Raw genomic sequence first — 23877 nt, 5'->3', positions numbered from 1 at the left:
AGAGGAAGAAGAAGAAGGAGGAGGAGGAGAAGAATTATTGAGTGGTAAAGGTGTCTAGCAATTATGCAATTCCATTCCCAATATCTCTATAAAATAAAGTATTGGTACCTGGTTTGCCCTGTGATCTACTAGAACTACTACTAGTAAAATATTCTAGAAGTCACCAAAAATAAGAGAAGCAGACAAGCTCTTCTTGCAGAACAAAAAGAAAATTAGGGTTTAGGCCCCTCAAAGTCAGGATTTCCAGTGCTAATGAGGAGCCTTAGGAGAACTAATTCCTGCTCAAGAGAATCCAGCCCCAGAGATTAAGAGATTGACCAAAATAAGAATAGAATAGGAGCCAGGATAGAATAAAACAAAGACAAATGATCTTTGTGATCCATCCAAGAGCAAGGATCACTTACCTTAAAAGACTGTACTGTACTGTGACTTTGGATCCTTTAAAATACTTTACCCCCTCTGCTTGTCTTGTTTCAATTCCTTTGCAGTTACCATCAATACAAATGCTGAGAAAATTTAAGAGGATCGTGTTTGCTTTAGGGGCAGTGGGGAAAGGAGAGACCAGATCTGGGAGCTCCTCTTGGAGAGAGGAAGGCTCATGGCAAGGCAAAGTTATCCAGGGATTACAAGAAGAAAGTAAGGAGATTAAGCTGTTCCTGACCCTGAAAATAAGTTTCTCAGAGCCACTGTAACAAGTCTGTTGGGCTACAGAGCCTGAAGACACACAGGCAGTGGAACCTGGTAATATTGACATGGATAACAAGGCCAAGTTATGGACAGAGGTTGGAGCCATGAATAAAATATGGAGAAGATTTGGGGAATGGACATGAATAGAGACATGAAATGGAAAAGTAGAGATGGGATAAAGATAAGAACACAGATAAGGATGAACATAAAAACATGGAGTTAGGGTAGGTACAGATATAGGGTAAGGACATGGACATAAGATCCCATATAGAAAGGATCCCAAAAAAGTAAAATCTATAACCCCACATCTGTGGTAACATAGCATCACTTAAAAGGGGAAGAATTGTTATAGAATGGTCCTTTTATTCAGAAGATACTGTGGACCACCTTCCCCTCCCCTTACCCTACCCTCGCCCATGACATAACCACAGCTTCTCCACTCCCTGACTTGCCTTACTCATGATGTGGCTGACCTTCACCAGCCCAGGATGACCCTTCCCCTTTGGCCTCCTTACCCATGCTGTAGCCAGGATCCCAAGGGCAAAGAGGCTGGGTCCAAGAAGATTCCAGAGGCCATGTCGGTCAAGCTGCAGAGCCATAGACAGTAGCATGGCCCCGAGCAGGTACAGAACCTGAGAGGAAGAAGGAATAAAGGTAAAGTTGGAGTCAGAGGGTTAGGAAGGTTTAGATCCCTGAGAGAAAGAGAGACCCTGGAAGTAAGGTTGGATGTGTGCTGAGGGTGAGGGCTAAAAGCCCGAGGAACAGAGGGGAACTGGGAATAGGAACAGATAGAAATAAAGACCAAGAAAGGAAAAGACTACTGAGGTCAGGGTCGGAGGCTTGGGATGAAGAGAGAGGAATGGGAAACTAGACAAAGGAATAAGAGCAATATTTAAGGAGCAATGTAGAGGTGATAACAATAATGATAGCTGCATTATATATCACTCTAATATTTACAAAGCACCTTACAAATATTATCTCATCTTATTCTCACAACAATCCTGGGAAATAGGTACTATTGTTAATCCCATTTCATAAATGAGAAAACAGAGGCAAAAAGAAGTTCGTTGACTAATTTACCAGAGCCACATAGCTAGTAAGTGTCTGAAGCTGGACTTGTACTCAGGTGGATCTTACTGACTCCAAGTCCACCATTCCAGCTAGCCGCCTAGATGGGGATGGCACTTTTAAGTGGAGAGGAAGGAGAGGAAGGAGAGCAGAGGAATGAGGGACAAGGAAAGGCATGAAGACAGTTGACTTAGCCATGAGGGCCACCATCTTTAAAGAGTCAGAGCCCTGAGAGACCTCCAGCTCTACCATGTCCTCTCCATTTGTCGAAGGTGGCTCAGTGAATAGAGAGCCAGGTGTGAAGGTCCTGGGCTTGAGAGCATCCTGACTCTGCAGGAAACAGGTCTTAACCTGTTCAAATTCTGTGGTCACACTAGTGACCTGGTCATCAGTATAATGTCTGCGTCCTGGGCATCCTCATTTAGAAATCAACCATTACAAATGGTAAACAGATTTCAGAGACAGGTTGGAATTAGTTCTCTGCTTAGAGTTGACTCTCTCCTCCCTAGAATCTATATGAGACTTACCTGCTTGACCACCGGCTGCAGACGGGCCATGGCGATGACCGTGACCCACACAGACATGAGGGAACCCAGGAAGTCACAGAACTGCAGAACATCATAGTCCATGATGCAGAAAACCACAATGCCTGGCTGGTCACATGCATGGTAGAACTGCAGGCAGAGGTCACAAGTCACTGATATGAACAAATTTTAGGCCTAGATCCCAGATAAATGATGCCAAATTCCAATAGAAATGGAGACCACTAAATAGTTCTTGAGGATCCCTATGGGTGATCTTCATACTGACTTAGAAAAAAAGCATCATAATATTATCTATATTTAATTGTATTTCTACCTTAGAATCTATTCTAAGAATCATTCCATGGCAACAAAGCAATAAGGGCTAGGCAACTGGGGTCAAGTGACTTGCCCAAGGTCACACAATTGGAAGTGTATGAGGTCACATTTGAATCCAGCACTTCTAGACCTGGTTCTCTATCCACTGAGCCACATAGTGACTCCCCACTTTGTTTAAACACTTATCATCTGTCTTAGAACTGATACCGAATATCAGTTACAAGGTAGAAGAGCAAACATATGCTGTTGTTTTTTTAATCCTTACTTTCTATCTTAGTAACTAAGGCAGAAGAACGGGAAGGGCTTAGCAATTAGGATTAAGTGACTTGCCCAGGGTCACATAGCTAGGAAGTACCTGAGGCCAGATTTGAACCCAGGTCCTCCCAACTCCAAGCCTGGCACTCTAGCCACTGTGCCGCCTCGATGCCCCTATTTATTTTGTTAAATATTTCCCATTAATTCCCATTAAATATTTGATATGGTTTGAGCTGCATTCAGTAGTGTTACAAGAGGCATATGCCAGTGCATTTGATGCTTATGCCCTAAATCACAGACATGATAGACTGGGGGAGATATAAGAGGTGTTATGCTCTCCAAATTATCAATTTCCTTCTGCAAATGTGACACTCAGAACTGAATACAACACAACAGATATAATCTGTCCTGGGCAGAATACGCTGAGAAACTAATTTCTGGACATTATGCCTCTTAATACAGCTAAAGATCCCCATAGCTCCTTTATCTGCCATATCAGGCCATGCTGAAATTATTTGTACTGAAATTGTACTGAAAGTACAATCTACTTATACCTCCCTGATCTTCTTCAGATGTGCCACTATCTAGCTGTGCTTCCTCTCCTTCTTATATTTGGGAAGATTCATTTTGAATTCCAAGTGAAAGATTTTATATTTATATTTACCCCTTTTAAATTTTATCTTACTAGATTTATCCCAATGTTCCAGTCTGTAGAGATCTGTTTTAATTCTGACTCTGTTATCCAGTTCTTTAGTTAGCCTTTCTTGCTTTTCATCATCTGCAAATTTGATAAGGAAAATAACTACTGTATGTCCTTATCCAAGTCATTGATAATAATAATGATTAATAATCATAATCATAACGTCAAACAAAATGGGGCTAAGAAAAAAATCCCTCACGCCCTCCACTGAAGTCGACATTGAACCATCAATGACTACTCTTTGAGCCAAGTGGTTCAATAAGTCTCTAATCCATCAAAAGAGTCCTAGACTAGTATAGAGGATAGGAATAGGTGTTAGTTGGCAGACCTGTAGCTCACTACTCAGTTCTGAGTCACAGATCCAGGATAGACTGAGGAGGAGACTTGAGCCTAGGGTGACATTCCAGTGTGAGAAGTGATTGAGAACCCTGGGCTGCATAGGAGTAAATTCAGAAACAAGCCACAGCTTTGTGCTGACCACAAAAGAAGAATGGAGTCTCAGTTACAACCTCTAGTCCAATTTGAAGTCAACGATGGAATAACCAGGGCAAGAATGCCACTCAACTTGCAGAGTTTTCTAGTTACCTGATAGTAGCTAGTATGAAAGATAGTAGGTAGTAGATAGAACTCCAAAGGGAGCAAGTCCACAGATGTGTTCCTCACACCCAAACACGGAGCACAAACCAGAAGGACAATGATCAGACTCTCTTCTGGATCTAACCACTTTGGGAGCACTGAAAGCTTTCAAGTCCCCAGCCCAACCTGTCCCAGAAATCCTATATAAGACTCACTACCCCAGGAAAGTAGCAAGAAAACTAGTCTGGATATTTCCTCCAAAAGTGTGCAAAGTCCTGCCCTTATATAAAGTCCAAAGTCAGGAAATATGCTAGAAAATGAGAAAATTTTTAAAAGTAATCCTACCAGGGGCAGCTGGGTAGCTCAGTGGAGTGAGAGTCAGTCCTAGAGACAGGAGGTCCTAGGTTCAAACCCGGCCTCAGCCACTTCCCAGCTGTGTGACCCTGGGCAAGTCACTTGACCCCCATTGCCCACCCTTACCAATCTTCCACCTATGAGACAATACACCGAAGTACAAGGGTTTAAAAAAAAATAATCCTACCATTCAAAGTTATTGTGGTGACAGGGACACTCAAGACTTAAACCCAGAAGAAGAAAGTGATTCCAAAAACACCTACAAGTAAAACTTCAAAGAAAAGCATAGCTTGGGTAGACAAGTTCAATTGGAATTACTAGAAGAGATGAGGGAAAAGTTTAAAAGAGTTTGATTTTTTTAATTTCATAAGAAAACTAGAAGGAAAATGGTAAAGAAATGAGAGCTATGGAAGAAAGATTTAAAAAGGTAATTAACAACTTGGCACAAGAGGCACAAAACTTTAACCAAGAGCAAGCACCCTGAAAATTAGAATGAACCAAACAGAAGCCAATGAACTACATGAGACAATGAAAACTATGAGAGCAAATTCAAAAGACTAAATAAAAAATCAAGGTATTTCATGGCAAAAACAATTGACTGGGGAAGCAGATCAATGAGAGATAACTTTAAAATCATAACTGTAATCTCCTCAAAAAAGAGACTAAACATCATATTTCAAGAAATCATAAAAGAGAACTGCCCAGATCTCCTAGAACTAAATAGTAGAGTGGAACTAAAAAGAATCCAAGAATTACTTCCTAAAAGAAATTCCAAAATGAAAATTTCTAGGAATGTTGTAGCCAACATCCAGAGCCTCCATAGAAAATTTTTAAAATAATCCAAGCAGCCAGAAAGAAAGAATTCTAGTATGGAGCAGTGTAGACAGAATCACACAGATTTAGCAGCCTACACACACACACAAAAGAAGAGTAAGGAGCTTGGAATATGATATTCCAAAAGACAAATGATATAGGCTTACAACCAAAAACAGGAAAACTGAGGAAAATCTGGGAAAATTGAACATAATCCTATACAGGAAAAAATAGAAACTTTTAATGAAAGAGGGGAATTCCAAGCATTCCTGATGAAAAGACCAGAAGCTACATAGAAACTCTGAAACATAAACACAGGTATTAAAAGAAACAAAAAAGAAAACATGAGTGAACAATCATAAGAGATTGTGAAGGAAAAACAACATATATTCTAATATGGGGAGATGATACTTGTGTCATCTCAGAAGCCCATTATCATCAGACAGTCATAGAGGAAGTCTAATTAGACCAAGGGCTTGGGGTTCTAATCAGAAGAAATGAGTGGAAGAAAGGGACTAATGGAGGTAGGGCTCCTAGGTTTATACTTGCCCCAGGTTCTAGATCCTCTTACTCTGAGAAATCCCACAACTCTTATCTATACTTAAGTAGCCCTCTAGTCCACTCTCTAACTAGGATGTTACTAGTCATTCTGTCTGCCAGTATTTCTTGTTTCTAATCCTTCCTTCAGCCCCTGCCTCAGTCTCTCTTTTTCAATACTACTTATATCTTGATAATGATAAGGTGCAGCTCAAATCCTCTGTGCTAAAGCTAAAAATATAGTAATTTTATATATATTTATATACATATATATGTATGTATGTATAAATACACAGAGATACAAAAACATAGTAGAGGGAGTACAAGAATATATGTGTATCTGTATATATACATATATACATAAATATCCTTGCCTGAATATAATCTCTATATATACATATATATGCACATATATACCTATATGCAAATACATATATGTACACATATTTGTGTGTGCATGGACATGCACTTGTGTGTGGACACATATTGTTAAGCGCACATACACTCACACGTAAGCACCAAGCCCCATACTGAAGACCACAGTGAAAGTGTAGAACAAGGCATTTCCCAATACCACTTACCGTGGAGAAGAACATGGTAAAGGTGTAGACTGCAGCCTCTAGCACATATCGACTTCGGACAGCCACAACCACAGGTGGCAAAAACATGAGGTTGCTCAGACAGAGTAGCAGTGTGGACAAAAGTTGGAATCCGTAAGTGAGAGCATCTGCACTATCTGTGCAGCCCCAGCCACGCCAACCTAGGAGGGATCCGGGGCATGTTCAGTGCTCAGTACAGGGAGAGTCACTAAGAAATAGGGGTTCAGAATTCATGCTCTTTGTGAATTCCTTCTCCCATATGAATTTCTTCACCCTCATTCTCTCCTTTTAGAGTTTGAGAAAGAAGATCATATTCCTATAACCTTGCCTCTTCTCAGGCACTGCCTTTTTTTTGCCCCTTGAATTTTCTGTACCTCAATCGCCTTCTCTGAAAATTGGAATTGGATTAAATGATCTGTGAAATGCTTTTGATTCTAAATCCTATTCTTCCTCTCATACTCTGCCTTCTCTTTTGATGCCCCCTTCATTGACCTTTCATTTTTCCCTCCTGTTCAGAATTAAAAGCATTTACTTACACCTAAATGATTTTAGTTAATATGACCATCTGGTCTTCCCTCCCTCCTCCTTCCCAATGGCCTTGCCCATGTATTCTCTTCTTACTAAATCTCATGCTTCTTGCCTGTCCTCAGTTCCTGCCTTTTGAACCCAAAGCTCTCTAGTTCCTACCCATGGCTCCCCAAATCTTCCTGGGCCCTCCATCCCATGCCCTTTTCCCCAATTTCCTCACTTACCAGCCTTGCACTCACAAGCTGCATACAGGTAGTTATGTGTCCTCAGCAGTTTGCACTGACCATATGGACCACAGTCATCAATGCATGGGGACAGAAAGGTCCGGAGACGGACCTCAGCAGTGATGTTCTTACAGCGTTCGAACCTGCAGACACACTATTATTCATTCTGGGCAATTCTGATCCTTGCCCCATCCTGTCACACCGGCTAGATATCGAGCCATTACTCTGGGCAAACTGACCCTCACTCTGGATATGTCAGCCTGACACCCTGCATACACTATCCATCATACTTGGTCACCTCTGGCCTCCCCTAAAGCACTTGACTATTTGAAAGGATAGCAAAGAACAAAGGAACTAAATGGTTTTGCTTGACCCCCAATATCAGAATTAGGAGCAGTGGGCAGGAGCAGCAAAGAAGCAAATTTGGATTTGACTTAAGGAAAAGATTCTTAATAATTACATCTATCCAAGAGGAGAAATGGACTGCTTGGGTGGGGGGCGGGGGGAGAGGGTTTGCCCTCACTGGAGGTCTCTAAAGAAATACCAAATGGCTACTTTGGGGATGTGTTGTAGGGAAGATTCTTATTCAGACACAACTTTGACTAGATGACCTCTGAATTCCCTTGCAGTTCTTCGATGTTGTGATGCTGTTGTTGTGTAACTAGCCCACTGGACACACAATATGTGACTATTACCCTGAGCACCAGTGACCCTTGTCCTAGGCATACTCACCCTCAGGCCAGATATTCCCAACCATTAATATGACTATTACCCAGAGTCCATGGTGTAATGGTTTATTTTTCTGGTCCTCTGAATCCTTTACTAGATCCACCATCATCCTAAATATCCTGGTTGTCAATATGAGCATATCTGCTTCCTTCAAACTGAATAGCACAACGGACCCACTGATCATGACCATCCTGAGCACTCCTGGGCGTCCAATTAACCCTCCCTTCCAAAGGACACCTCTGACCCTTTCTCTACTCTGCAAATTAAATAAGAATTAAGAATGTTCTTTAAACAGGAAACAGGAACTTGGTGGGAGGCACAGCAAGAGGCATGGGCTTTGAAAAAAGGAAGAGAGATGGCAATCCGCTTCTGGATGCTAGAGCCAGCTAAAGTCATCCAATGAACTCTAGAGATGACAGGGCCAGACTCCCAGTGGAAAAGACAAGATTGACGGAGAAGCCAGCCCAGATGTGAGGCTAGCATCATAGATAAAGAAGCCAAAGGTAGAACCTTAACAACCAGTTGGAGAATATGCTTCAAGAAAACTGAACAGGACAAAGAATATAGTTGAATATAAACCTCCTTGATAGTAGAGATGATCTCAGTTTTTTTCCTTTGTATCCCCATCACCTATCACAGTGCCCATATGATGGCCCTTGGTGGCATCTTGATAAATGTTTGTTGAATTGACAACAAAGTAAGAGAAGTGTTTTAGAGTAAAGGTCGGAATTCCAAAGGCCTGGAGCCAATGAGTCTTCCAGGAAGGGGGAAGGAGGTGACTAATTGGACTAGATGGCATGAAGCCCAGGAGAGGAAGATTTAGGGCCAAATAGAAAAGAGCCTTCCTCCTCTAGGGGCCAAGCCAAAGAGACCTCCAGGAAGAGGTGAGAATCCTACCGGAGAGCTAGCATCCGCTCCAATCCTTAGGCAAAGAGCTTGATTAACTTGGGCCAGCACCAACTCAAACAGGATTTAGGTGAGGCTGACTCCAGAGGCAAAACACAAGAGCTGAATCAGAGAAGAGGGCTTCAAACTTCAAACCATCACTTCTATTTCACTGAATAACAGGACCACCCAGTCCTATAAACCTTAGGAAATGAATTAACGTTATACCTCTTCCTTTTGTTTGCCATTTAAAATTCTTATCTGTCTTCTTGTCCTTGTTGAGGAGGATGAGAGGAAAAGGAGAAACAGTAAGAAGGCTTAAGAGCGTTAGATTGATTTCAGAGACAGTTTTTAAAAAAAAAATGGAAAGATGTGGAAAACTGGGTCCCTCTCCACATGGGAGATAAATAGGAAACTGAGTGGAAGGGTGTTGAGAGTGAATCAGAAGAGGAAGTGGGCCAAGTTCAGGAGCATAGGAACTGGTCTTGGGCCAAGAATTGTCTATTGCTGTTTAACACTCTCATGAGGCCCTCAAAAAGCAAAGGTGTTAAGGTAAGCAATAAACCAACAACAGCTCACCAGTACAACTATGCTCCCTAGTATCCATCACCTATGGCACTATGGTACCTGCTCAGGCACTGGAAACCACTGTTACATGGAAAGAATGATGTTCTAGCCAAGGGTCCAGGTGCAATAAACTCTTACCGCTAAAGAATGACTTATAGTAAAGCAAGAAATAGAAGAAGAATAGCAAGTCAATTTTTGTATAGCCCTTGAAAGTTTGCAAAGCACTTTTCACAAAAAAAAACCCTTGAGGTAAGTAGTCCAAGTATTATGGTCTCCATTTCACAGAAGAGGAAACTAAAATTAAAAGGTTCAATGACTTTCCCACAGTCACACAGCTAATACTTTTCAGAACTGGTCATTGAACCCTTAGCTCTAATTCCTATATTCTTTTTGTACTACCACATTGTCTTGGGAGAAATCTCATACCGGGAAAGAGGGAGCATCTCATCCAAAGAACCACACTAAGAAAGCCTGTGGACCTTTGATCCCTCTCAAACCATCTGATAAAGGAATTTAGAAGGGTGTTCATGTTGATATTATGAAGCCCTACTTTCAAAGGGAAGGTCTAGTTCTAACTGACACTCAGGAATACCCTAAAAACTGTGTAGACAATAGCCCCACAGTTGAAGAAAAGTTGGAAAGTTTATTGATGATCTACTGTTACCTTCGGGTCAAGAAGAAGAAATTTCTGTCTTGATAGCATCCTTGACAAGAAGGGGATGGGATTCAACATGATTTCAGAGTATAAGGAAGAAAATTCCCTGCACCAAATTCAGCAGGCTGGGTGGGTGGGAGCCTGCAGATAAAGAAAAGTGGTTAGTTGATCAAACCCACTTCTTCTTGTTGTTTTTAAGGAAAGCCAAGGAAAACAGATTTAATCTTCTACAGGGAAAAGGGAAGCCACCCTATCCCAACATCTGTGACTCTCCATCACAGGTGCATTGTAATGCATAGTAAACAAAAGAGGAAAGGGGTTGAGAAGCTATAATTAGGAGTCATTTCCCCAGCCAGATGCCCTTCAACTGGCTTTACCAGTTGTAGTCAGCAAGGAAGGATGGGACATGGAGATTCCCTAAGTTGATTAGAGAAAAATGAACACTTTTGTCAAACCTAGCACCTAATCACATGCTTACAAAACTGATCATCGACAGAAATATTGGGAGAGTGCAAGGAAATTTCTCTGACAGACTTTGGAAAGGGATATTGGCAAGTAGAGGTAAGCCCAGAAGCCAGAGTGAAAGCAGTCTTGCCGATCCTTATAGATATATGAAATTAATTTGTTGTCTTTGGGTTGAGAAGAACCGTTCCAGTGGCTGGTCAATGAGATGGAACCTCTTGCCATACAGAGATGACACAGCTGTCATTTATGGATATAGTCCAGGTGTAGAATTCCACCTTCAGTACCTAGAAAGGGCCCTCCAAGTGGATCAGAAAGCTGGTCTGTGAAATTCAACAAATGTTCTTTTGGATTTAGCACAAGGTAGAATATTTGGCCTCTAGTGTAAGGAGTTAAAAAAATAAAACAGTGCCCCTTTGTGATTTAGCTAAAGACGTTCAAAAGTAGAGGAGCAGGAAATCTCAAAGAAGAGGCAGGTGTAGAACCAACCTTCAAAAGATGGAAGTGACCTTAAAGGTCATCTAGTCTAACCCCTTCATTTTACAGAGCCTTCTGCCAAAAGTAAATAACAGCTAAGTAAATAACAGAGGCAGGATTTGAACCCATATCTTCTGATTCCAAAACCAGTGCTCTTTCTTTCCTTTTTTAAAATCCTTGCCTTACTGAGTGTTGGTTCTAAGGCAGAAGAAGGGTGAGGGCTATGCAATAAAGGTTAAGTGACTTGGCTAGGGTCACACAGGTAGGAAGTGTCTGAGGTCAGATTTGAACCTAGGACCCCCATCTCTGGGTCTGCTCTCAATTCACTGAGCCACCTACCTGCCCCCAAAGCCAGTGCTCTTTCCTTTGTACCACATGTCTGTTCCCAGGCTCACTATTCATTAGCATTGACCTTTATCCCAGTTCATGAGAGATTAAGTGGAGTCAGAAAGAAATGGCTGCCAGTGTCACTTCAGATCCATCCTGGCTGTAGGATTCTAGTCAAGTCACATCTCTGAGTGCCTCAGACAATTCTCTAAATCTATAGGTTGAAGAGCACGTGCCAGTCTGCACTGGTAGAGGGAGTTTGGGAGCAGCTAGGTAACACAGTGTGCCACGACTAGAATCAGGAAGACCTGAGTTCAAATTTGACCTCTCCAACACTTACTAGCTGGGTGACCCTGGGCACACTTAACCCTGCTTACCTCATTTTCTTCAGCTGTAAAATGAACTGGAAAAGGAAATGGCAAACCATTCCAGTGGTTGACAAGAAAACTCCAAATGGAGTCAGGAAGAGTCACACATGACTGAAAAATGCCTCAACGATAATAAAAGAAGGAGCTTTCTCGCTAGAATTTTTCCATACCAATAAAATCTCGAAGAAGGTCCTAGTTTCATCCCTAGGTCTTTCCCTTTACTGATTCTTTAGCTAAGAAAAAGTCACCAAAAAAATCCTGAAACCCTGAGTACTAGGACACCCTTTAGGGCGCAGGATATAAAATTCACCCCTCTACTCCACTAGAGAATGCCACCCCCAAATAATGGTGACCCCATGTCAGCCAGCTTGTCAGAAAACCACATTCTTGTTGTTCCTGATATGTAAGAAACAGTCTTTAGGGCTACTCAGCATCTCAGTACAGGGATGGAGGGCAGGAGGAAAACATCAAAGCAGAATATGAGAAGATGGAGAAAAAGAACTATTAACTTTTCTTCGTAGGAAATTGCCTCTCAGATTAGCCAGGGCTGGCCAGGGTTCAAAAGGAAAGCCCTGCCATTATCATAAAATTAGAGCTTGTCTGGGCAATCACAGTAAAAAGTCTCCTTTATGTTGGGGGCTATTAGCTCTGTAGAGATGGAGAATGGAGGCTTAAAGAGATCCAATGGCCCAAGCTTTATTGTCCTTGAACAACCAGCCCTTTTGAACCCCATAGAGAGTTCTGCCTCCAAGCCACAGCCTTGGGTGTGGTGGTTCCAGGAGCTCAGCATGGGGGAGACCCATATTGAGCATGCTCAGGACTCTCCTACGCAGTCACAGATGCCCTCTCTTGAAGGTGTTAAAAACTTTCCCCTGCTGCTGCGTTGCAAAAGCAAGTTTAAAAATAAACATTGGCATGACTTCCTTTTTAAAGCAGGAGGGAGTTATCTTCAGGGAATGACCCAAGATAGCTTTCCTAGGTAAAGCATGGAAACGCTGAGAGGGAGACGCAGCATCTGCTGTTTACCGTGAGATAGAAACATCTCACTTCAGTGCCTCGTCCCACGATGCCCGTTTTTCCACCATTGTTTCTCCCAACAGTGAGAAAGAAGGTGGAGATGGGGCCTCATGACTGGCTGAATCCTGGAACGCTGGTCCCAGAAATAAAAAAGGGATAGAGGCAGGCAAGGCAGCTCTCAAAGCAAGAATGAGGAAGGGGGATGAGGGAAAGCATGGAGAGGAAGGAAGGGAGATGAGAACTAGCTCCCTTTATGGATGACGGCCCATTCCCACCCCTCACCACCATGTTTCTCCTTAGTTCCTTCCTAATGGTGAAACCTTTAGACAGTCTCACAAGGGCCTTGTGCTTGCTTTGGGAAAGGTAGTAAAAGCTTCCCTCTTCTGCAATAGCCCTAGAAGGGGAAGAAGTCCAGTTGGAAAATTATTTGGCACCAGACTGAAAGAAGCAGACAGACTAAGTATTTGGGCCCTCAGGACAGAATGGGGCTCAAACCCAGCAAAGGCATGTGTCCTCAAGGGCTTTGGTTACACAGAGAAGGGGGCCCCTCTCGCTATAGCTCCTTCCAGCCCATCCTTCTCCTTCATCATGACCACCCTCTTCACTGTGACTTTTCCAACCCTGAAGGTCCCCTCAGACCTCCCAAATTTCCCACTCCCTTGCTCTTACCATGGGCCTGTTCCACACAATGATCGGAGAGTCAGGTACCAGGTTCCTGTTTGGGGGAAAGGGATCCGAAGTCTGGAGACTTTAGAGGCAGCATTGACAGAGAGAATGAAGCCAGCCAGGGACTCTGAGCAGGAAACAGTGGTCATTGGGGATGGGGGAGCGGGACCCATAGCATCATCACCCTCTCCCCATCCTCCTCTTCCTTTATCCCACTATCCCATCATCTCCTTCCCTCAGTTACTTTGCTCTTTCCTTATCCCAACTCTATCATTCTCACCTGTGGAGCAGGTCACAGAAGAGTCACCTGAGCTCAGAGGCACCTCATGAGTCAGGCATCCAAACACAGTGGCATTTTCCTGGCGCAGTGAGCTCTGAATGAGAAGGGGAGGTAAAAGCATAAAGGATTTTCACTCACAGCCTCATTTCCCAGATTGCTAGGAAAAAATCTCTAAGAACCATTCCCCTTCAACAAATACACATACCAAGCCTATAAAAGACCCTCCATCCTCTACTTGAGGACTTTCCCCCTAATTGGCATGTCCCCCTATTCCTTCAGAATGCTTCCCAAGTTCCCATAAACCTCTATCTAGGAATACTTATGCAGTACCTGGTACACCCTCTTTCTCACAAATGGTAACTTGCTCAATCCTTTGTTCCAAAACTCCAGCCTTAATTATTCACATATGACTATTCAGTTAGCCTCCCTACACCTAAGATGGCTTCCTTTTGTGAAGGAAGCCCCCTGAGGTAAAGACACTGAATAAGCTGAAATATAGATGATTTTTCTTTCTGTCTTCTTTGTACCTATTGACCCACTATTTGCCATCATGGACCACTATCTCTATTTGTGAACTCTAGTGCCAGCAAAATGGATATGTGGTACATCACATGTAGGAGGGAGAAAGGAGAGGTTTATTTGGATGGAAGGGAATAGATAGAAGCCTTCCTCATCAAGGGGTAGAAAGATAATAGGATCACCAGTCCTAAAAATCAAAGACGTTGAGCTGGGCTCACAAAGAAGATGAAAAGAAATTACAGAGCCAAAGAGAAAGAGAGGGAGGGAGAAAGAGAGAAAGAGAGAGGGGTTGGGGGGGGGGGAGGCGGAGATCTGGGCCAATATCCATTTGAATTTAAATGAAAGGATTAAGAGGCCAAGCAAAAGGCAGGAAGGAAGGAAACCAAGCTAGGAATGGAATCTGGCAATCCACCTAAGATTTAAGAATATTTGCCTTATAAGACTTAGACCTACTTGGTTTCATTGGACTTTTTCCAATTGCTTATCCCTGTCTCATTTTGGGAAGGCTATTGGGGATGTGGGTTCCCAGTAGAAGATGGTACTGGGGCCAAGTATGGATAGTCAGTCCAGATCATTACTTGGGAAAAGGATGAAGCAGGCAGAAGAACCAGAGGGGCAACAAGGACTAGACAAGAACAAACAAGAGTCATCACTAGGTGAGCAGAATAAATCAGGTATCATTATGAAGGACATGAGAGTCTGGTCAGGAATAGGTCGAGCTGGTCTGAGTTCTGAGGCCAGAATAAGTCAGAAGAGCATGAAGGATAAAAATGAGGCTGTCAATTCAAAAGGTAGATGATGTAAATGCCTTTTTGTCAAAAAATGAAGCTTTTTTTCAGGGGTCAAAGCTGGTTCTCTCTGGTGACTTGGAAGGTGGGCAGGAACTCCTAGTCTTAAGGGACTGAAGCTGCCAGGACTGCTTCAACTTTGTAGCAGTGCTTAGACACTCTTATCATTGGTGCTTTAGATAGAAGCAACTTTTCTAACTACTGGGGAAGCTTAGCTAATGGGGGCTAGCACTCTCTGTGATAGAGAATCTAGTTTTATCACAGCCATCCACCCTCAGCTATTCATTACTCAGACCCTTGGATATCAACCTCAGCAATAGAGTTGTAAGCAGGAAAATTCAGAACCAAATCATTCCCTATCTATTCCTCTGGGGCTACTAATATAAAATATACTTGGGTAAATCAAAGGAACTTTGAGCTCTCTTTCAAGGCAATAAGAAAAAGGGAGTTACCCAAGCTACTTTCTAGATCTGCATTTGGGCTAGGAAAGTTTATTATATGTGAGGCTGTAAAAAAGGAAGAAAATGACCCCTCTCCTATGTTGATATTACATGCTCTTGATTCAGAAGTAAGAGTTCAGGTAACCATAGATTGTAAATGATTAACCTTGTGTAACATCTTCATGGAGGGTAACCAAGGATTAACAAGGATGTGGCTATTCCTTTGGCCACAAGGAAATGGGAAAGCTGAAATCTAAAGAGAGAAGAGAAATGAACAAGTGTGCTAAGGGGAGAACATGAAGCAGAATCTTCCATGCTGTAGGTTTCTTTTGATCACCATGAAGAGAGAAAAGTAGCTGCAGTGGTATGGAGGGAGACTGACACCTACCCCTGCCAAGGCCCCAGGCCCTAATAACATCAACCATGATGTCTTGGGAATAAGGAAAGGGAGATATTCTTACTCCCATATCATAACTGGAGATCTGAGCCTAATGAAAGTCAGACACAATGAAATAGAATGCTGTACCCACTGAACTCCAGAGACAGACCCTAGTGAATCCTACACCCCCATATTCTGTCTCTTCCTCCTACCCTCATTTTCTCTCTCTATGGAAAACTGAGTCTGTTTCTCCAATGCTTTTTTTCTTTAAGAGTTTATTTTGCTCTGGGATTTACCATTTTTAAAAAGTTTCTCACTCATTGTTTGTGTGTTTGCTAGAGGATTGAATGCAACTGAGAAAGGATGGGAATAATAAATGGTAAAGCATATCCGAGGAGATTTTATACTGAGATAAATATTTACCAGAAAAATTGAATCTCTGTGTAATCTTTGAGACTACCAGCTGGAAGCTTAAAGCTAGAGAGAAAAGAGATGATATTGAGATATAGAGATAGATAGATAGATAGATAGATAGATAGATAGATAGATAGATAGATAGATAGATATTATCTTGTTGTTGTTCAGCCATGTCCCACTCTTACTGACCCATTTAAGGCAATGATATTGAAGTGGTTTGCTATTTCCTTCTCCCACTCATTTTACAAATGAGGAACTAAAACAAACGGGATTACGTGACCTGCCCAGGATCACACAGCTAGTAACTATCTGAGAGTAGATTTGAACTCAGGAAGAGGAATCTTCCTGACTCCAGGCCTGGCACTCAATAAAAGCAGAATATAGAATGAGTGAATTCTCATTCTATATTCTGCTTTTTGATATGTCCTAGACTTAATTTGAAAGAGAGCTTACAGTTTTCTAGTGGAAGGGGGTTTGGTAAGTGAGCAGCAGTCAGGCTTAGACTTCATATTGTCTTCAAAAGCAGGTTTAAAAGAACCCTTCCCATGAAGGACGAAATAGTCATTGACTAAGAGGAAAATCACATCCATGAAGATGCCTGTGAGGAAAAGATGGCACCACTCACTGTAGGGTTAGGAGCTGGGAGAAAAGGGGAGAGAAGAAAAGGGGGAAAGTAGGGAGAGGGGGAGAAAGAGGAAGAGGGGAAAGAGAGAGGAGGGAGAGGTGAGTTGTCCTCTTCAGCCAAATACCTTCTATCCCCAAATTCTATCCCCAATCAATGTCATTCTTGAAGGGAGCACATTTCTTCTTGAGAACTCTGTCTCCCTTAAGCCTGCGCCAAGCACAGCACCAACTGGAGCTGGATGAGAATGTCACTGCCTAATGGGAGGCTGAGCACAAACTCACAAGAGGGTCAGGAGATGGGATGATTCAAGTGGAACTCTAGAAGAGAGGAAAGATCAAGGAAGCACAAAGGCTTAAAAGGCTGCCCCACAACTGTGTCTAACTCCTACCACCACTAACAAGACAGTTTTCCTCTTTTGCTTAGGAAGCAATGGCTATTGACTTCCTCCTACCTACAGCTTCTGTCATCAGAAGCCACAGTGGCCAGAGTTCAATGCTTTGCAGACCCAGCGCTGACATGCAATGTCTTTTAGACCTGCCGAGCCTGAATTTTGATCTCTGGGAAAATCACACCTTTCCCTAGGTAGCTGTTGTGGGCTGCTTTGTGTGCAGTGTGAGTAGTATTGAAAGAATGGGCTCTTTTTTCCCCCTTCATTGTACTCGCTTATCATACTGAACTGAAAGTGTGGAACTAAATTCCTTAAAATTTGGGGAGTTTAGAAAATGGATGCTTAAAAAGTAGCCACATCTCCCTCTAACTTGACCTAATAGCTTCTTCTATTCCCCCTTCCTTAGCTCTATCAACCACTCTTCAACTGAAAAGGGGAATATTTCTCCTTGGAAACTATATCTTTGCAGAATCTGAATAATGATTCTAAGGGGCATGAGGGGCAGGAAATCCCACTGCCACCTAGACTACCTTTTCCCTTTGACTTCCTAATAGTAATAATATTAAGTTCTCAGATTCTAGATTGAGAACCCCTGATTCAAAGGTGTCAGAGCTTTGGGACTAATAGGCAAAGGAGGGACAGTTACATGCTTAAGGTTATGGGGGGCAGAGAACTGCCAGCTCTAATAAATTTAAATAGACAAATTAAATAGGTCTATTTAAGAGGATCAGGAAAAGTAGCCTCCGTGCTCATTCTTGTTTAAGAGGTTGGAAACCATCCTTAAGTCCCATCTAAAAATCTCTTCTTTTTTTAAATTAATTTATTTATTAAGAATGTTTTCCCATAGTTATATGATTCATTTTCTCTCTCCCCCCTCTTCCCTCCCCCTTCCCAGAGCTGACAAGCAATTCCACTGGATTATACATGCATTATTGCTCAATACCTATAAAATCTCATCTTCTTATACAAGACCTTTCCCAGCCTCTCAGTTCTAGTGCCTTTGCACCCCAAGAACAGGGTGCTTGAAGGAGATGTTTTCTTTTGTTTTTTTTTAAACCATTACCTTCTGTCTTAGAACTGATATCAGTTTCTAAAGCAAAAGAGCTGTGAGGACTAGGCAACTGGAGTTAAGTGACTTTGCCCAGAGTCACACAGATCTGAGATCAAACCTGAATTAAGGATGTCCCATCTCCGGGCCAGGTTCTTAAAATACTCAGCTACCTAGCTGCCCATGGAGGAGATGTTTTAATACTTTAAAAAATGTAAAGCAAAGTGAAAATGCAAGCAACAAATAATAAAGAGTCCTAAAATTGTTGGAGCAAGAGGGCCTGGATTTGGAACAGCCCTGCTTCTTGGTTGCCATGTAATTTTGGAAAAGTCACTTAAACTCTAGGTCTCCTCTGTTGGGCATTTAGGGGGTGTAGCAGATACAGCGTCTGGCCTGGAGTCAGAAAGACTCCTCTTTCTGGATTTCAAACCTGGCCTCAGACACTTGATCCTCTCAGCCTCAGTTTCCTCATCTGTAAAATGAGCTGGAGAAGGAAATAGAAAACCACTCCAATATGTCTGACAAGAAAACCCCAGAAGAGTCAGGCATGACTGAAAAAATGACAACAGCAACAGGTCTCATTTGTAAAGTGAGCAGTTTTGACCAGATTATCTCTTAAAGTCTCCATCCATTTCCAAATGTTATAATATAAACTAACATGAAACAGTAACACATCCAGAGTCTGATTATGAAAGAGGAATGCCTCCCCCTTGTGGAATCTCTGAAGAGTGGCACAAAAGTAACCTAAACCCAGTTCTTTAGGGGAAATGAGACCAGGAAGGAAAAGTTGAGTACTATAGACTATAAAGGAATAGAAAGTATTTCTGGGTCCCGTTTATAAAATAGCAATAATATTAAAGAAGATAATCAACTTTCAAAGTCTTAGGAACTCTGACCAACAATTCCAAAGGACTCAAGATGAACCAGCCGCCTACCCTGTGAGAGAGAAGTGATTAATTCAGAATTAAGTCCTTTTTTTAAATATGGCCAATTCAGATTTTTGTCCTACTTACTATACATGTTGTAATGGAAGATTTGGGGAGGGGGGTTGCTTTCTCAATGGGGCGGGGGGGGGCAGACAAGGCTAGGAGGTAAGAGGGAAAGAAATCAAACCTTTGCAATGAAAATTTTTTTTCACTTTTTTTAAAGGGTAACTACTAGCTGAAAAATCAGAGGAAGGAAAGGCAAGACACATAATTAATGAACCTGCAGCAATGACAAAAAGAATGTTCTGAAGAACTCTCAAGTGTAATGAAGAGGATTGCAAGAAAGAAAGGAGAAGAAGTGGGATGTCCCACAGATTTGAAATGGAAGAGAAGTTGGAGACCAGGTTCTATGATGGCAGCATGAAGATGGCATACACAAACATCTGGGAAAGAAGGAAGCCTAAAAACAGGCCAGCATCAAAAGTCAAATAAATCATCAGAGACCTGTGGACCCTGGAAGATGGCAAACAGTTCTCTTAAAAACCTGATGCTTGTGGGAATTTATATTGGATAGAAATGGGTCTGGTGAGATTACCTTCAAGATGAAACTTAATTGATGTTCCCTTAATCTATAAATACTACTACCCTTGACTCACTCTCCCAGTAGTAAAGTGAGTTGGACTGAGGGAAAGATAGGACTCTAGATGGAGGAAAAGACTTGAAGTAAAGGCTGGCATTTAATCCTTGGACTTCAAAGGAAAAAATTCCTCCTTTTCTAGCTAAGTGGTGGCAACACTGAATTATGTGCTTCTACATTACAGACAAAGAGGACGACAAAGGGGGCAGCAGAATCCTAGGCTACTATTTCTTTGCTGTCCACAGGAAAGAATTTATCTTGTCCTTTTGACAATTGCACAAAACAAGCGGATTGTAGGTTGGAGTTGACCCTTTTTTCAAAGAAGAGGCTTCTAGGAGTGATGTTTACAACTAAAGTCATTTTATTTCCCTGAACTTCCGTTTCCTCATCTACAAAATGAGATGGGCTAGATGAAGCTTCCTTATAGTGGCATAGGTCCCTTTGGCAGTCTGGTGAAGCCTATGGACCCTTTCTCAGAACAATGTTTTTAAATTTGTATTATAAAGGATTATATTAGAGATTTGTATTGTATTTAAATTTGTATTATAAAGGATTATAAAGGAAGCCAATTATATTGAAATATAGTTATCAAAAAATATTTTTAAATCCTCACACCCTAAGTTAAAGAACCTTTGGAACTGATGATTTCAAAGGTTTCTTCGAGTTCTGTATCCTAAGACAAAGTCATCACCCTGGAAGCCCCAATGGTCAGTTGCCAACCTGAAACAAACATAATCTGTAGATATAGATCCAATCTAAAGGTAGATGCAAGGTCTCTGTCTTGAGGGAATCCTTGGTCTGATGGGGAAAATCAGGTCCCTGCTCTCAGGGAGCTCCTAATCTGTGGATAAGAAGACAGAAGCTCTCCTCTGGGAGACCCCAGTTACATATGAGTGAAAATATCTTTGGCCACAGAGATAAATAAGAGAACAGCAGAAAGGCTGGTCCCAATACAAAATATTCAGGAAGACTTTATTGACTCCATATCAAAGATGTGGTTAAGGGAATTATATATAAAAAAAAAAACCCTAGCCTTCCATCTTAGAATCAGTACTGTGTATTGGTTCCAAAGCAGAAGAGCAGTAAGAGGTTAAGTAACTTGCTTACTTAAGTCACATAGCTGGGAAGTGTCTGAGATCGAATTTGAACCCAGGACTTCCTGCCTCCAGGCCTAACTCTCAATACACTGAGCCACCTAGCTGCCCTCAAGAAAGTTTTTTGAAGGCTATAAGCATTCAGTACCACTACCAGAAGTTTCAAGCTGAGGATACTGTCAGTTTCTCCTTCTCCGTCCCCCTTGTCCCTTCCCTGAGATTCGTTCCCTTTCCCAGCCATACCACATTGAGCTGCAGTTCCAGGGTCAAGACCCCTCCACTGTCCAGCACAGGCAGGAGCTTCAAGGCAAACACAGCTGGACGACCTGGCGGAAGAGCCACATTGGGGCCGAAGAAGATGTAGAAGTGGACGGAGAAGGTATCCAGCTCGTTCCTCAGTGTTGGACGCACTGGCCAGCAATGGTCAGGGGGAGATATGCTCCCAGACCCCTCCTCAGGGGCTCCCAAAGGTGGTATCTCCTGGGGGGGCAGCTGAGTACCCAGAGACTGGGGCATGTTCATGGCGGCTCCAGGTACCAGGGCTCGAGACAGGCCATGTTGGGGGCACTCTGGGAAGAAGCTTATAGCTCATTGACAGTCCTTTCAGTATCACAATCCAAACCCCAAATTTCCCACCCCAGCCAAATCCCCAAAGGCAGTTAAACAAAACCTCCCTCCAACCACACCCAGGACAGCCTCTTTGGGGATCAGAGTTCCAGGTGCACTGAGCTGGGAGTACCCTAAGGGGAAACTCATGGCTCATCCACAGCTTCCTTGACCTCCAAATCATGTCCTTTGGGTCCTGTCCCAGACTGAGATGAAGTGGATGTATCACTATGATACCACAGGCCAAAGAAAATGAGGGTGAGGATGAGGTGAGATCACAGCAGGAATCAGATTGTCCTTTAGTACAGAGGGGAAAGGGGTAGGGTATGCTGGGGTAGGGTCCCAGAAAGAGACCCTAGGGGACTGTGGCTGGCTTTATAGCTACATTCATAGCTGTAATGCTATGGTTGTAGAAAGAATGATGAGGCACTACATCCTGGAGGTTTAAACAAGGGTTCTCAGATACAGGTTTCTCTATAGCTACATGGAAAGCTAAAAATGGGTGGTCCTAGGTCCAGAATGTCCCTATGAGGGGGTCCTCAAAGGAAGTATAGAAACCCAGGGGCCCATTATGCTGACCTTGTAGCTGCACACACAGCTGGAATCGAAGGGTTCCAGGGAGACCCCTTGGTGTCTCCACACGTACATAGACCCAGTCCCCCCAAGGAGGCAGGGCCAGGTCTAGCCCACATGGTGCCAATTCCCCACAGGCCACAGAGGTTGAGTTGTGCAGAGGAGGTGCCTTGGGGCGCAGATGCATCATCAGGGGGCATCCAGAGCCCCCACGACTTCCAATACACTTCAGCTGGACAGAGACCTTGGAGGTGAAACTGGGGACAAAGACCCTAGGAAAAAAACAAGGACAAGGGATGACAAATTGGATGGTGGAGGCGGGCAACTCAAGGAAAGAAAGAAAGGAGGGATACTAAAAGTTATAGTAGTGAGAAGAGATATCAGTGAAGTGAGATATGAGGGATGATGGAATATATAGGAAGGCTTGGATGGAGAAAGATGTCAAAAGATGTCCAAAGAAGGGAAAGTGACCCATGACCAGTGGACAATATAAACGAAAGTTCACCCTTCTATTAGTGAGCAGTTTTTCTGTTGTTAAAGACACTTAAATTTTTTTGCCATAAAATCCTGAAGAGCTGATTTTAAAAAGTAATATTACCAAAAGTGATCAAAATGGCCAGAGGGAGCAGGAACCTGAGCCAGTAAAAGGACCCAAGAAGGGGAGGACAGGTCAGCCATTGTGTTCAGCACCAGCCAGCTATGCATTGCCAATGAAGCAAAGGGATGGAGTGGGTACTCTGTAACAGGAATTCAGCAAGTGAGTCTCATGGGTGCCCAAGGCTTTCTTGAAAAGGAAAAAAAGGAGAGAAACTTCTTACTGGCAAGAAACAGGGTGGTATTTCTCTTCTCATTGGCAACAGACTAGTGAAAAGGTAACATCAACGTGGAAGCTACAAAACCCAAGCTTCAGACCTATGAGAATCCATCTAGGGAGACATATCTGCTAATTCAAGATTAGTGCAGCTCACCATAACAGTGCATAAGCCTATCCTTAACCCATACCTCTGTGGTTTCACCTGGTTTGCCCTACTGTAACAGTAGGCAGTGGAGCTAGTCATATACTATCTGGCAACAGATATAGTCATGTTCTCAGACTTGACACTGAAGGGTCTGAACATTGGGGTGATGTAGCGGTCTCCTTGTTGTGGTTCACTCATTTTCAGTCATTCCCAACTCTTTATGACCCTACTTAAGGTTTTCTTGGTAAAGATACTGGAGAGGTTTGCCATTTCTTTCTCCAAATCATTTTACACAGGATTGAGTGATTTTCTCAGAGTCATATAACTAGTAAGTGTCTAAGGCCAGATTTGAACTAAGGAAGGTGAGCCTTCCTGACCCCAGGCCTGGCATTCTATCCACTGCATCACCTAGCTTGTCCCTATAACCAGGAGCATGTGCCAAAGAGAACTAGTGACTGAGGCAAGAATTTATAAGGACTACTCCTTTGGTGGGAGATCTTTTTGTTGAAACACAGCTCTTGGAGACTGTCAGTCAGACTTCATAATGTTCCTTGGCTTGGCATTAGAGAGTAAAGAGTCAAGGAGAGAGGGCCAAGGAAAGAGAGATCTCCCTGATCTCCTCCTAAAAGGTGAACATAGCATGAGCAGCCCAAAAGAGCTAAAGGAGTTAACTGTAGAGGAGAACAGCGCCCTAGGAAAAAGAGTATGTCAAAAGCACGACGAACCGACTTCAAGTGATAGTAACTCCTCTTCCTAAATGGATTTTTTTTTTGCTACATGGAATCAGGAGGTTTAGATCGCAAGAGTTAGAGAGAAGAACAAAAAGGCCAGTTCTTGATGAGGA

The 23877-nt window shown here is 42.7% G+C and overlaps 1 protein-coding gene across 1 annotated transcript in view; it reads right to left on the bottom strand.

Annotated features, from left to right (window-relative positions):
- TMEM8B (transmembrane protein 8B) overlaps positions 1-23877 on the bottom strand; it is a 72571-nt gene that overhangs the window by 4095 nt on the left and 44599 nt on the right. The window contains exons 7-14 of the mRNA XM_044678217.1: positions 22081-22346; positions 21139-21464; positions 13635-13728; positions 13358-13481; positions 7202-7344; positions 6432-6610; positions 2283-2429; positions 1203-1319 (exon numbers count right to left, since the gene is read on the bottom strand). Of these exons, the coding sequence (XP_044534152.1) occupies positions 1203-1319; positions 2283-2429; positions 6432-6610; positions 7202-7344; positions 13358-13481; positions 13635-13728; positions 21139-21464; positions 22081-22346 (1396 nt within the window). The remainder of the gene's footprint in view (positions 1-1202; positions 1320-2282; positions 2430-6431; positions 6611-7201; positions 7345-13357; positions 13482-13634; positions 13729-21138; positions 21465-22080; positions 22347-23877) is intronic.

The sequence above is a fragment of the Gracilinanus agilis genome, chromosome 1, assembly GCF_016433145.1.
Source record: "Gracilinanus agilis isolate LMUSP501 chromosome 1, AgileGrace, whole genome shotgun sequence".
Lineage (NCBI taxonomy): Eukaryota > Metazoa > Chordata > Mammalia > Didelphimorphia > Didelphidae > Gracilinanus > Gracilinanus agilis.
This window is presented reverse-complemented; position numbering and strand designations above follow the sequence as displayed.